Source organism: Melozone crissalis, unplaced genomic scaffold, assembly GCF_028551555.1.
Source record: "Melozone crissalis strain CALT ecotype California unplaced genomic scaffold, PUWL_Pcris_2 ptg000018l_1, whole genome shotgun sequence".
Lineage (NCBI taxonomy): Eukaryota > Metazoa > Chordata > Aves > Passeriformes > Passerellidae > Melozone > Melozone crissalis.
The window spans coordinates 11,552,134-11,565,887 of record NW_026535796.1 but is presented as its reverse complement, the minus strand read 5'-3'; the positions used below and the strand labels follow the sequence as shown (position 1 = coordinate 11,565,887).

At 37.0% G+C, this 13,754-nt stretch overlaps 1 protein-coding gene across 2 annotated transcripts in view; it reads right to left on the bottom strand.

Annotated features, from left to right (window-relative positions):
* The window catches only part of CHID1 (chitinase domain containing 1), a 98,468-nt gene that overhangs the window by 71,654 nt on the left and 13,060 nt on the right, over positions 1 to 13,754 (bottom strand). For both annotated transcript variants that reach the window (XM_054275987.1, XM_054275985.1), the window contains one exon: positions 7,802 to 7,894. In XM_054275987.1, the coding sequence (XP_054131962.1) occupies positions 7,802 to 7,894 (93 nt within the window). The remainder of the gene's footprint in view (positions 1 to 7,801; positions 7,895 to 13,754) is intronic.

The following is a 13,754-nucleotide window of genomic DNA, read 5'->3' as shown; positions in this document are numbered from 1 at the left end:
TTCTGTGCCTTCTTGAGTGCTGAATTTTATGCAGAGGGCCCAATTACAAAATTTCTTGATATGTAACTGTACTCCCCATATTCCTGACAGTCCCTTTTTTTTTTTTTTAGGATACTCACAGGAAGATGGACAACTATGGGTACAATAGAGGGCAAAGTGTTATTACCAACTAGGCACAGCAAATATGAAACTGTGCGTATTTAACTTCCAAATTTTCCCTCCAATCCCATTTTCTGTATACTGATTGTCCAATGCAGAGCATATATGATACATACTTAGTAACTCTACAATAAATTAACACCAATTTTAGAATTGCTTGCTTTTCTGTGAGCTCATTTGTCAAACTGGAAAGAAAAGCCAGAAAGATTAGACACATAGAAAAATTCATCAACAGTATTAGTGATTCCAACAAAATAAGATTATTATGACCAGGTTTCTCACAAATATTGTAACCTTTCATAATTATAGGTGTATGTATTGGTAAAGCAAAATCCTACTTAATAAACAGTATTCTACAAATTTAGTTGGTTTTCTAATATACTGTTATTTGATATAATCTGGTAATTGGAAACTTCATCTGGAACAAGCAATATGTTTCCTGCTGGTTTAATCCAGCATTATTTACTTACCAAAATTTCAACATTCTACATTCTGTCCCACATAGTCCTTCCTGAGAATGATGTTAAAAGTGACAGTTCCCATTTCACTCCAAAACAGACACATGTTATAAGCTGCTTATAATTTCATTGAATTTGTTTACCATACATTATCATAAAAATTACCCTGCTGTTTACTTGTATATTCTACATCAGAACTGGTACTTGCCAGAAATACTTCTAAGGGAGACAGTGTGTATATATACACTGGGATAGCAAACCCACAAACACATCATTCTGTATACACAAAGTTATGGCAAGGCAATTGAATCTGCTGCAACTTCTAAAGATGACAGATTACTGATAATGTAATTACAAGTATCTGTTCACAATCAGTTTCTAGAAGACCAAAGCACCTATTTTCTTTATGCAAACCACTGGTCAATTGTGGCATGCATTAGGCTCAAGAGGTGTGAGGTCGATGAGCAGTTATTCATCATGCGCTCTTCCTACTTTTCAGTGAAATATGTAAATATATTTATAGGAAAGGCAGAAAAGAGCATGACAGCACTAAGAGAAGGGACAACATGTCTACCCTCCTGCCAATCTTTCCAAGAGGTAGAGCAGCAAAACTAAACTGGTATCAACTGCTACTGGATAGGAGTAATAAAGACTGCATAGATTCTGGTAATTTTCATTGCACAGCAGCTCTACAAAGAAAAGGCTAATGTACTTAAGACAGTACTTCACATCCACAATGTTTTTGCAGCAAGAATAAAGAATAAACTGAGTAGCTAAAATGTTAATTTTGAAGAAGTGGCAGTTGATGCTTGAAAATACTGATAATACATACCTATAGAAGTTTTAAGTAACAGAAAGAGAAGCTATAGATTTTTTTTTCCTCACATATGCAAATATGAAATCCAAAGCTGGGGATGCTTGCTTTATTTTGATGAGACAAGAACATACATTATGTTCAAGTACTTGAAGATAGAGAGTGGTTTGGGTTCCTGTAGCTTTAAAATGAAAGCAGCTGCACTACAGCTGTGCATCCCAAGAAGTCAATAAAGACAGAATTTTTTTCTAGAAGCTGTGAGGTTAAGTGTACCTTTTATCAGGAAGAAACATGTTTGGTTTTAATTTAAATACTGCTTTGATATATGCTGTCAGAAACCAGTCAGGAGATAACAAATTATTCTAGCTAAACTGTGTGCAATTTGCCAATAGCAGCATTTTTTTGAGAATGTCACAAGGCAGCGACAGCTCCAGTGGTTTGTTTACAAAGTGCTTCACTCTCACTAATAATCCCCAACACTGTGTCCCACAAGGCTGAATGAAACCATCTTGCTCACTGACCTCTGCTTTGTACTGGCAGGCATGTTATTAAAACACAGCTAAGAACAGCAGCTATTTTGCATACAATTACTTAAATCAGAGATCAAGGTTTGACGTATCTGGTTATTATTATGCTAGACTTGACAAAATTACTGAAAGTATAAAGCTACTTTGTGTTACCTGAGGCTTCTTAAACAATTGAAACAATCTCTTTCTAACACTGTCTTCCATGCATTTTAATTACGATTGATACATACAAAGCTCCATAGTTTTAGAGATTTTTCAGCAGATTTTTGATATTTTTTCTCAGAAATGCAGCAGTAGCTACATCTGTAACTCTAAAACTCTTAACAGTGACAAAGTGGGGAAGGTGGGAAATGACAGAGAAGATGCAGCTGCTGCAACAGGCAGGAATTTGTCACCATTGCCCCTATCCCTTAAGTCACATGTTCAATCAGGTGGAAAGATGACAGGGAATCCTTTGTGTCATGTGCCCTGTTTGCCTAAAAGGTTTCTACCAGGCAAGGTAGGATGTGATTCCTGCAATCCATTTCTCTGTTTGGCTCCTGGATACTCCTCAACCAATTCACCTCCTTGTGGAGTTCCCTGAGGGCTTTCCAGCTCAGGAAACCCCCTGAGCAGCACTGGAGTGCCCCACCACAGATCATGCTGGCAGGGCAGCCTCTCACCTCAGCACCTGAGTTTACTTGTTTACTTCACAGCTTACTTTCATTTTTGGGTTCTGTACAACATTAAGAGATAAGGAATCATCTCTTATTCAAGGAGCAGCTACTGTCTTGTAGCCTGAAGAGAGGTGTGTTAAAAAGATATCCATCACACAGGGCAAACTGCCTAGTGCATATCCTAACCATCAAAATGTCAATAAAGAGTATAGTGTTATATCATGAAGTGACACAACCAATGCCATTTTCACTTCTACTTTGCCCAAAGCATTATACTTCAGGGGATGATAAAAGCCCAAGGAAAGCAATCACTAACAACCTAAATATAGGGTTATTTAACACTGTGTTGAAAAAAATTAACAGCTTTTAATGAGTATATACTGAGACTTAACATATTTATATCACATGTCTAAAGTCTGTAATAAACTACAAATGCCAGGAAGGCAATGGTTATGCAGCCATGAATAAACTGAGAACCTCTGTGAAGAAAACACCATACCTACAGCTTCCAGGTACTTTTTGTCATTGTTCTTTCTCACAAGACAGCAAGAAACAGAAAAATTACTGATGCTTCCTCCAATGATAGCTTATGTATATAAACCTTAGTTTCTTTACTCATTATTTTCTTGATAATATTTGGGAAACACAGTGGAAAAAATGGTTGCTGAATCTGGACAGAACATGCAATAATCTAGTCAGATAAAATTCAATTTACTTGCACACAGAAAAGAGTTACTACACAAAGTCTCACTTTTTGTTTTGAGAATACATTCATAACATTATAAAGAATTTAAGTACAGAGAAACAAAATAACTGACCCAATGCCTATGACTTATGAGAACAGGTGCAACCAAATTTCAAGGTCCATTTGCCATATTCATTTTTCCCCCCAACATAGTTATCAAAGTGCATATTTAGGTATAAAGGTAGTACACTCCAGCACAGATATCCTATTTGGAAAGAGGTTTGTGAAATCAGTATAAAAACATTCATACATCTTTACCAAGTATAAAACACTGAACTGCATATACTTAAGGCAGGAATTTAATCAAGCCCAGGATTAGTAGGACCAATGGAGCTACTCACCATGAGAATGGACAGAATATGCCTGGCTACCCACTGACCTTATTGAAAATGATACCCATAGTTTATCCATGCATGTTAAAAGCAGTAAAATTCCAACTTTTTGAGACATTCTGTTGAAAGACAGAGTGGAAGTCTTCAGCAAATCATCTGCTCTAGCAACCACTTAAACACCACTGGAATCCTTGCACGTCTCCTCAGACATCTGTAACTGCAAGACTCCAATCCACAAGGGAGAATTACATACACACACTTCATAAAGAATAGCTTTGGCTCCTGCTGTTCCTCTCTCTTGTAAATCATTAACATTTGCAGGAAAATCATGCAATTCCTAGACATCAGGTAGATGAAAACACTATCTCAATCTCAGTTTTCTACCATGGGAGCTCTACATGCATTCTCTGTGACAGTAAAGCTTGCTAGAGAGATTCCTGCCTCCTAATCAACAACCAAACACATTCCCACATCTTGATTACCCTTGATTATGCCAGCTCAACTGCCTCTGGTTAATGTTGTGAAAAGCTATAAAATGTGTGGATTTAAAAAGAGTGAAGTTTTTGTTTAGACCAGAACATTTTACAAACAAACCAAAATCCAAAGGCACCACTGGAACCTTCAGTTACTAAAGCAAGGTTCAGTAGAGGACTGGTCTCGCTTAGTTTTTGTTGCAGAAGTTGAATTTGAGAAGTTAAACAGATGATCCAACATGTTTTCTTCCTGCATCCCACACTTGATCTCATGTGCAGTGCTGCATTTTCCAGATGGGTTTTCCCTATGCAAACTGGTATTTTTAGCTCTTATGTGTCTCCTTTCAGATAGCATTTGCTGAGAGACTGCTTTGATCTTAATGCATATCAAAAGAGTCTAAATTACCAATTCCTAAATAAACTGCTTACATTTGACTATGCTCTCTTTAAATTTTAATCAGGGTAGAACACAAAAGGGACAATGTTTCAGCTCTTAACATCCCAGTTGGGTAGGATATTCCACATACTGCTCATGTCTCCTCTATCAGTCTATTGCCAGCTGCTGAACTCTGTTCTATTACTTCATTCTTGATGGTACTTATTTCCATGCCTTTTGCTGTATTTTTGATTAACAGTCTACAGTGATTCCAAAAACTAAAGAATGTAAGATGCATTAAAACACACTTTCAACCATGTGGAAATGTTAAAACCCAAAGTGAATTTCAAGACACAAGATATTTAATACACAGTAGGAGGTGCTTTTCAGTTCAAGCCTTGTATCCTATAAATCAAATATTTTCAAGTACAGCTGCTATCCAAAAAGTCAAGTAAGGTAGAAAGAAAATGTCAGAATTCTGATTATTTATATCATTAAATCAAATATATTTCTAAGCTTTAAAGTATACATGGCCATTGTGAGTGTTTTAGGATGTTTCTGTAAGATATGAATCTATTCGCAACAACCTATTTACTCAAAAACTTTGTGGTTTTTTTTTAGTTAATGCAATAAAAACACACACATATAAGACACAGACAGGTGGCTTATGTAAGACTATTGATTGAAAATAATGTGATTAATGAATTCTCCTGGGCCATAAAGGTCTATGGATAAATGCCAAAAACTTTATTGTTTTTGGCATTTATCCATAGATAAATGCCAAATCTTCTACATTGGAATGCAGAGATATATATATAATTGGTTTAGAGGAATGAGACTCTCTTTTATATAAACTACAGCTGTTATTTCTCACAGTTCCTCTACAAACAGGCCATTTAGGAACAGGCATGTAAAACTTATTTCAGATTAAAAATTGCACTTTAGACAGGCATCTCTTTCCAGATCTAATAGTGCATCCCTAAATCCCAGTTCAGAAAGGTTTCAGAACTGTGATCTCACTATTGTGTCAATATTCAGGACAGCAGGAGGTACCAATGACAACACAAGATCCAGACTTCAGTGTAGTGTTCAACAGAGAAATAATCCTGAAAGATAGTTATCTTAAAAATACAAATTCTGGTCCAGGCAAAATGTGCTTAAGAATACAGAGGTTTTACAGAGGCTCCAACTCTTGTTTAGGGACTTACAAATAATAGACTGTAGAGCTCCACATGACTTACAGAAATAAAGCAGAGTTAGGTCCCTCTGGCTGACCTTGGTAAGGTCAATATGTATCACAATGAACAGGAATGTTGAGGTTTATGCTGTTCTCCACTTTCTCCCTACCACCACAACACAAATGCACTTCAAACATGAATGCTGTTTATAGCAATTACTTAAATTCTACCAGAGCATGCATTAGCATTTTAAAAAGCATCTGTGTGATGCAGTGACTGATGAGGCATTTTAGAAAAATGTTTTGAAATGTTCTCTTTTTCTTTACCTGTAATAAAATAAAACTAATAGCAACAGAAAATTACTTTTTAAAGTAACTATCAATTGAGATGAGATGTAGGACGTAAGAGGGCAGCATGAAAGACTGGAATAAATGACAGCCAGGAGATAAGAAATAATAATTTTGCATTATTTTTGGTTTAATCATATCAGAAGAAACTCAAAGTACTTGATAGCACCACTGAAAAGTCATGTGATGCAAAGGCATACCAGCACACAATTTTCCAGAGAAATCTGCAAAACATTAGAGGATTAATGATCCAGAACCAAGGTCAAAGCATAGGTGCTTGAGGGATATGAAGGAATCTCCTCAAAATGCAGCTAGGCCTTCAATCCTTTAAGGAAAGGACTCTGCACAGGTAATATTTTACAAAACTGCCTACTTTACCAATTTACATGGAATTTATTGTTTTCTTTTACCACAGTCTTCAACACATTGTTTCTCTCTCTCTCTCTCTCTATCAAAACTGCATGGCCAGCCCCACACAGGAAGCAAAAGGATTTTTACATTAAACTATCTATGAAAGCATATAAATCAGTTATAGCATGCAACAGAGGAAAATACAAAGAAACAAGAAGTACCCTCAGAAGTACCCACAGAAAATAAACTGCAATCAGATTTCAGACAGCTGTTAAAGAACCAAATCAGGTAGATATTGTTCTGGGCTTACAGTGTTAAGATGGTAGGAAGTACCTATATTCAGGAATTTTTTTGGATGGGGTTACATTACTAACCTACAGAAGAAGTGACACCACAGTTTTAAGGCAGATACTAACTGACTTCAGCACATGGACAACCTTTTAGTCACCTGCTACAGGAACACTGAATCTTTTCAGCCAGATGCATTTAAGCCTGCACAGATAGCTGTAAGCAGAAATGCTTTATTTCCTCAACATACTATAGGACCTCCTCGTAAAACTCAACAAAAACTTGAGGTCATTGCAGAGAGAAGTCCAGCCACAGAAGCAATATTTACCAGACTGCTCAGACATGAAATTTTCTCAGCCTTTTTGGCACTTTGAAAATGAATGTACACTGAAAGATGTGACAGCCTACAAGAAGTTTAGGAGGCTGTACAATACTGTCCTGAAACTGTGCTGTTGAACTGTCATAATCTGTACTGGTTGTGAGCCTATCCATACTGCTGTACAGCCCAATGCAAGAAAAATAAGAAATTGTCATATTTTTCATTAGCTGTCTACTGACTCTCATTTGAAAAAGTACCTAAAAATGCTTCTCTGTTTGACTTACATTACTGAGTTTTTATATGCAGGCAATAGGGTTGCTGAACATCTCAAAGGAAGAAAGGAAACTTGGGGGAAAAAAAATAATCTTTCATTGCCAACTATGCAATGGTTAGCCAACTGTGCACTTGCAGCTGGGAAAGCCAACCACATCCTGGGCTGCACCAAGGGAAGTGCGGCCAGCAGGTCAAGGGAGGGAATTCTGCCCTTCTACTCTGTTCTCATGACACCCCAGCTGGAGTGTGGGGGAGAACAAGGTCCAGCATAGAACCTCTCCTTGTTGGTTCGTCTATCACATCAAAAATTAAGAGGTATGTATGAGAGCACATAGTTACCAAGACCATTCAGTGCAATATGCATGGAGAAAGGACTACCAATCAAACCCAAATAATTTCTTCTTCTTTTAAACTGCATAGCTGTAAACAAAGCTTTGAACTTACTGTTTATCAGACAAGAAAGTATTTCTCACCTGGAAACTGCCATCTAAAGAGGAATACTCACCCTGCTGCAACTGCAGGAGGGATGACCAGTATGAATTTAAGTTGTGCTTCTTGCAGAGCTTCAGAAAGGTGAGTGAGCAAGTGAATCAACTCCCTGAAATAGAAATATACTATTAGAGGGAAAGGCAGGAAAACTGCTGCTATATATTGACAAGAACAAGTAACAGAAGTAATACTTGAAAAGATGCAGCTGGCAAGAGAGACAAACACAATTTGTTGCAAATTATCATAGCAGAAAAAAACAATTAGGAAGACTGATTAGGCTTACTATCTTTAAGGACTACTAACACTGCACTGCTTGAGACAGTCTTAGTTTTATGGGAACTGGTGATCACCTTGGGGTTCTAAGTGTTTCTTAAGTTTTATTTTATTTTTCTAACTATGCATTGTTAGCATGTAAAACAAGCCAGCATACTTTATCAAAGCAGCATACTTTATAATTTCTTGAGGTCATTTTTGGTGAAAAAAAAGATCAATAGAAGAACCAAACACTGTTCTGAAGAAGCAAATTTTGAAGAAAATAAAGTTGCCGCTGTGCTGCTGCACAGAATTTGTGAAGATACTTTCACAGCAGAACATGCACTCTTCAAAGGGATATTTCTGAGGCCTGTGTTTAGAAACATTTCTTCTACTGGTTCTTTTCCTGTATAAGTAATCCTTTTGTTTCTCCATACTTCACTGTTTCACTGAAACAAAATACACGTTTGACAATGTCTTATCTGGAAATAGCATCATCTGTCTGCATCATTTAAATAAAGACTTCAACAAAAGCTGATTTTCATATCCATATTCTTGGTATTTCAATAGTAAAATAAACTTTAAAATTCTTATGCAAACTGGTTTTAGCACTTCTAATTGGAAGGTTGATGTCAATAGAAAACCCTTTAATCTGCAGAAACTAAATTTAATGTCATCTTAAGAGGAATCCAAGAATACCCTAAATTTGCACTACAAACATGGCCCTTCTGAGTGCCTTTCTTAAGTCATTTGATTTTTCAGAACAAAGTTAACTTTCCTATTTTTCACCTGCCCATAAGGGCCTACAAACACAGTCAGATGATACTAGTACAGAACTCTAGGTCTGTTTAGGACTACACTTAAACCAGAACCAAACAGAAAGCAACTTCACCATCCATTCCAAGAGGCTGAAAGTGCTTAAGCAGGCAAGGCAGAATATACAAAAGCCACCATCCAAGCTGTTTGCCCCACTTAAACTGGATCAGACCTGAACTCTCAGAAACAACATCTTGGTACTGTCATGCCTTTCAAGGCAGTATAATCCTAGAGATATTCTCCTGAAGCTATTGCTCTTCTATATAATTGTCAATCACAGTGATTATGCTTGAAACACTATCCAAAGGTAACCAAGTATTTCCATTTACCCTGAAAAGGTTTGATGCCTGATGAAAACTTCCTAGGACCTACAAAAGCCATTACTCTCAAAATCCAGGCAAACAAACAAAGCACGTTTTATCACCTTTCCAATACCAGCAATATTTTGTGCTTACAATTTGAGAGCTGCCTGTGCTGAACAGCCCTTAACAATGAGCTATCACACTGCCACCTGTATTTCTCTTCTAGGGGAAGACAAGGGATTACAGGAATAAGCTTTTGGTCTGTCTGCAGCATGTACTTCTGCCATTCTTGCTTTGGGAATGCAAGTTTTCCCCCTGTTACTTTACCACATGCATTCCACATTAGGAGTGTCACTATTAAGACAAATCAATTATAGCAAAGAAGAATCCTTTTTCACAGGAACCACATTAAAAAATTACAACACTAAGCTAAACAGACATTTATTGAAACAAACCTACACATCTATCACAACTCCCACATGACATAATCTTATCAAAAACCATAATCAGTATTAAAACTAGGTAAGCAAGCCTTCCCACTGATTTGTATCTCGTGGCTTAGTGACCTTTTTAACTAATTATGCCTGAACTACAGTATAACTCAACTTTTATTAGATGTCAGAGATGCTATATATAAAATGAATTTGACCAAAGAATCAACTCCTCTCGCCTTGAGATTATTCTACAGTGTTCATCAGCGGGGATCTCTCTTCTCTGCCTGGCTGCCTTTGTTAGCTGCAGGAGCTTTGAGAACTCTACTCCATGGAAAACATTTGCTGACTTTAACTCTTCAGAATATGAAGGGATAAAAAGAAGGGCAGGATAGGACAAAAAAGCCTAGCATAGGTACAGAACAAGATCACTTTTCCATTTAGAAACAAGGTTAACATCCTTACTCCCGTTCTGCACAGGCAAAAAGTAAGCCACAAAGGCAGTGACATACCCACAAAAACACTGACTGCACAAAGAAAGTCTTATTTTGAAATATATAAGTGTAGAACCATAACCAACAACTGTAAACACAGGACAGAGATTTGTGGTCTGGAAAAGGGGTGGGAATGCAGATTGAATGCATTGTTGAATGCAGTGGGAATGCATTGTTGGTGCTCTCATGACTCTAAAACAGGCTACATCTAAATAGCCACTTCCTACCCTCCCCCCACAAATTTCAATCAGTATTGATCCGACTGAAAAATAATTAACTTCAACTTGAAGGAGGTCAAGAAGAAAAAGGACGGCCGGAAAACTGCAGATTTTTGCTCAAGAAATTCAAATTAGTATCCATTTGCTAACCTGTCAAGCCAGGGTTCTGGGTCCTGAAAACTTTCTGGCAAATCAGGCAGGATTAATGGCTAAAGACTGAATCTAGGCTCACTTCCATGTGTGGCCAAGACAGATGATGTAAATCAAATGTGCACTTTTCCCTCTCCTCCAAAGAGCAATAGCAGAACATTCATTTATTGTGCTATAAATTAAAACTTTACTGTGTCCCAACAGTGTTTTCCAGTGTTTTAAATGCAATATTCTCCAATGTTACCATTGGCAATTTTGAAAGAAAAGCTACTGATGTTGTAAACATTTTAATGAAGTACAGAAAAACAGGAATAGAATCAATCTTTCTAAAAAAGCTTCATTAAATATTTACCAGACACTTCACTGTAGTCAAGTTTAACTTCAGAGTAGCTACTGAAATATTGGCAGCTTTAAGATTCTATCTTGAGCTAACTAAGGTCTACTTCATTCATGCTATTTCAGGCCTTCTTTTATCACTACTATTTGGTAGGTCAATTTTCCAAGTGTTTATGATTTCAAAGTACCTTGTCCCCTATAAAGCTTTCATCACCCATAGTTTGTGGCAAGTTTATTTTTCCAAAAATCACCTTTTCCAGCACTGCTGGTGTACTGTGTTTTGAACACCTTGTAGAACAGTTAACTTCAGTGCACAAGAGTGGGAAGTCAATGCATTTTAAAGGCCTTGCAGAAGATAGGAAAGGTTTTCATATCCTTCCCTTCAGTTACACCACCCTTCAAAGCTCTGCAGCTTTCCAACTTCAGCCACCTTTCTGCACAAATTGGGAGTCACTGCTCTCTAAAATTTATGCCTTGTCAAGAAAATTGGACAAAATAAAGCTGTCTACTTGAAAAAGAAATTGCCCTTTTCTGCCATTTCACTGCCAAGTTAATACCAAGAAACTGGAGTGAATTATGGCAAATCTTTGATTAATAGATTAATTTTTCAGGGACTAACATGAAGGATACAACTACCAGAAGAGTTTTTCCCCCTATACTCCTACCAACATTAATAAGATGCCTGAAGGTCATCTTCTGCATATAGTGACAAAAAAATCACGTTTTTCAGATTGATTCTGTGTGATGGCAGTGCCATCTGTCAAGTAATGCTGGACTGATCAGAATATTGTGTGCATTTTTATGTAGCCTGTGAGAGTATTATAAGTATATTATGCCTTTTTCATAACATATCCAGGTCTCTGGAGAAAAATAAACCCACCCAGTAAACCCACAATTGAGATTAGTATGTGAGATGTGGTCTTATCTAGCTGTTAACTAAATAAGGAGGAGAGCCTTTGCATGCTCACACCTCTCAATATTTCTGCCATGTACATTTCTAAACTTAAATGCCATGAGATTAATAACTTGAAATATTTTATTGCAAAATCAGGCAAGAAACTTTTAGAAAAAAAGTTTTTAAGAAGTAGGTTTAAACTATAAGAAACTGCAAAACATATTAGAATTGAGGTATCATCTGCATAGGATAGCTCATTTAGATTTTTATTAGGAGACTACTTTCCTGTGTGTTAGGGTAAAAGGTGGGCAGCTGAACCCTTTTTTACTGTGCAATGATTGCTAGCATGAAAGGAAGCAGCATCACTTAGATGCAGTCTTTCATCTCCCATTAAATTTGATGTCACTATGATTTGTATATTAATAATTCTACTCCCAGAAAACACAGGGAAGAAGTAGGTACCAGTGCTACAGAGGGTACTTCAAAGTATCTGTATTAGACATCTGCAAGAGCCTGAAGTGGTCACTATAAAGCCCCCAAAACAGACCCACACAGAGGTATCAAAGCAATTCAGGTTCTTCAGATGAAACAGGTGTTATTTCTAAAATTAAGAACCTAAAGAAAAGAACCTCCTAATGCCATTTTAAACAAGTGAAAATACACACACCATGCATTGCTGTGTAGGACGTGAGGGACCAAAGCTCCTACATGAACAGCCAGAGAAGAGGCTGCTCAGGATATCTAACATGAAAGCAGGCAGATACATTCAGGCAAACAATTCTCTTATAAAAATTGATAATGCTGATAAATCAACATTTAATGAATATGCAAAATAAAGCAGCACAAAGGACTTACATAATTTAAGACTTTAGTCTGCTAAGCATTACAGAACAATTCTATAACCCCAAACCAGAATGACTGAAAATGTTTTGGTTCTAGAAAAAACCCAAACTAGTTTGAGTTAGTTCTGCTTAAGAATGCACAGAACAGAAGGTATTTAGTGAGCCTGAAACCACAGAATTTCATGTTTTAGTGGATGCCAGCAGCATAACTTTTTAGCAACATTTCGCCTCATCTGTGATGCCAGCTAGAATTAACAGGAAACTGAAGACTCAGATAACTCCTTGGGCCTCAAAGGAAAAATTTGCACTCAATTTTAAAGTTGACTTGAGTATCCCAAAAAAGAAAGGTTTTCTAGAAACACACAAAGGGCTGAGAGAGAAGTGTCTAAGTTTATCTAATTTTAAAAGTGCTCAGTGATCACAGGTTCTTAAAGAGGCTGGTCACAGGATTTATATGCTACTGAAGAGTTACTCTGCTACTCTGTTAGATGAAGATTCTTACATAATTTAATCATCACAAAGCTTTTAGGCAATTCTTAAGCCCCAACATCAAGGGAGAGCATTTGTTATGAAAATGCCCATCCAATATTCAGGTTCAGCTATTGAAAAAAGGTGGGACACTTACTCACCTGAGGTCAACTGAGAAGAGACCTTCAGCTGCAATTAATCCAGCTTTCTGATATATGAAATAGTTTTTAAATCATAGCCCAGTTTCTTGGTGAGTTAGGACACTAATCATCAGGTTTTCAGATTCTTTTGCAGACTCACCTGCTCCTGGGTGCACTCTGCTAGAAAGTATCACTGCACATTGTCTTCAGAGAGTGGATGCTGATTTTGTAGCTGAAACACTTTATCAGGCACAAATATTCCATAAGCAAATCCCCCCACTGTCACTTTAAGCTGGATAAAGAAACCTTTATCCAGCTTATCAAGCACTGTATCAAGTGTTCCTGCACCACTAAGGCAGTGCATTGGATGGGATCTCAGATCTTTTCCAGAACAGTTAAAAACATCACAGGAATAATTTCCATAGCTTTCCCCTTAACACAGATATATGAAGTATATAGAATAATTAAGTGCCATTTATTAATTTAATGGCTAGGTATGCACTTAATTTAGGTTTTGAAAAATGAAAACCATAATGATTCTCTGTGAAATATTTTTCCTAGATTGACACCACTGCTCTAACATTGCATAAAGCAAGCTGGCAGCTGCAGGGTGTACTCATGCATT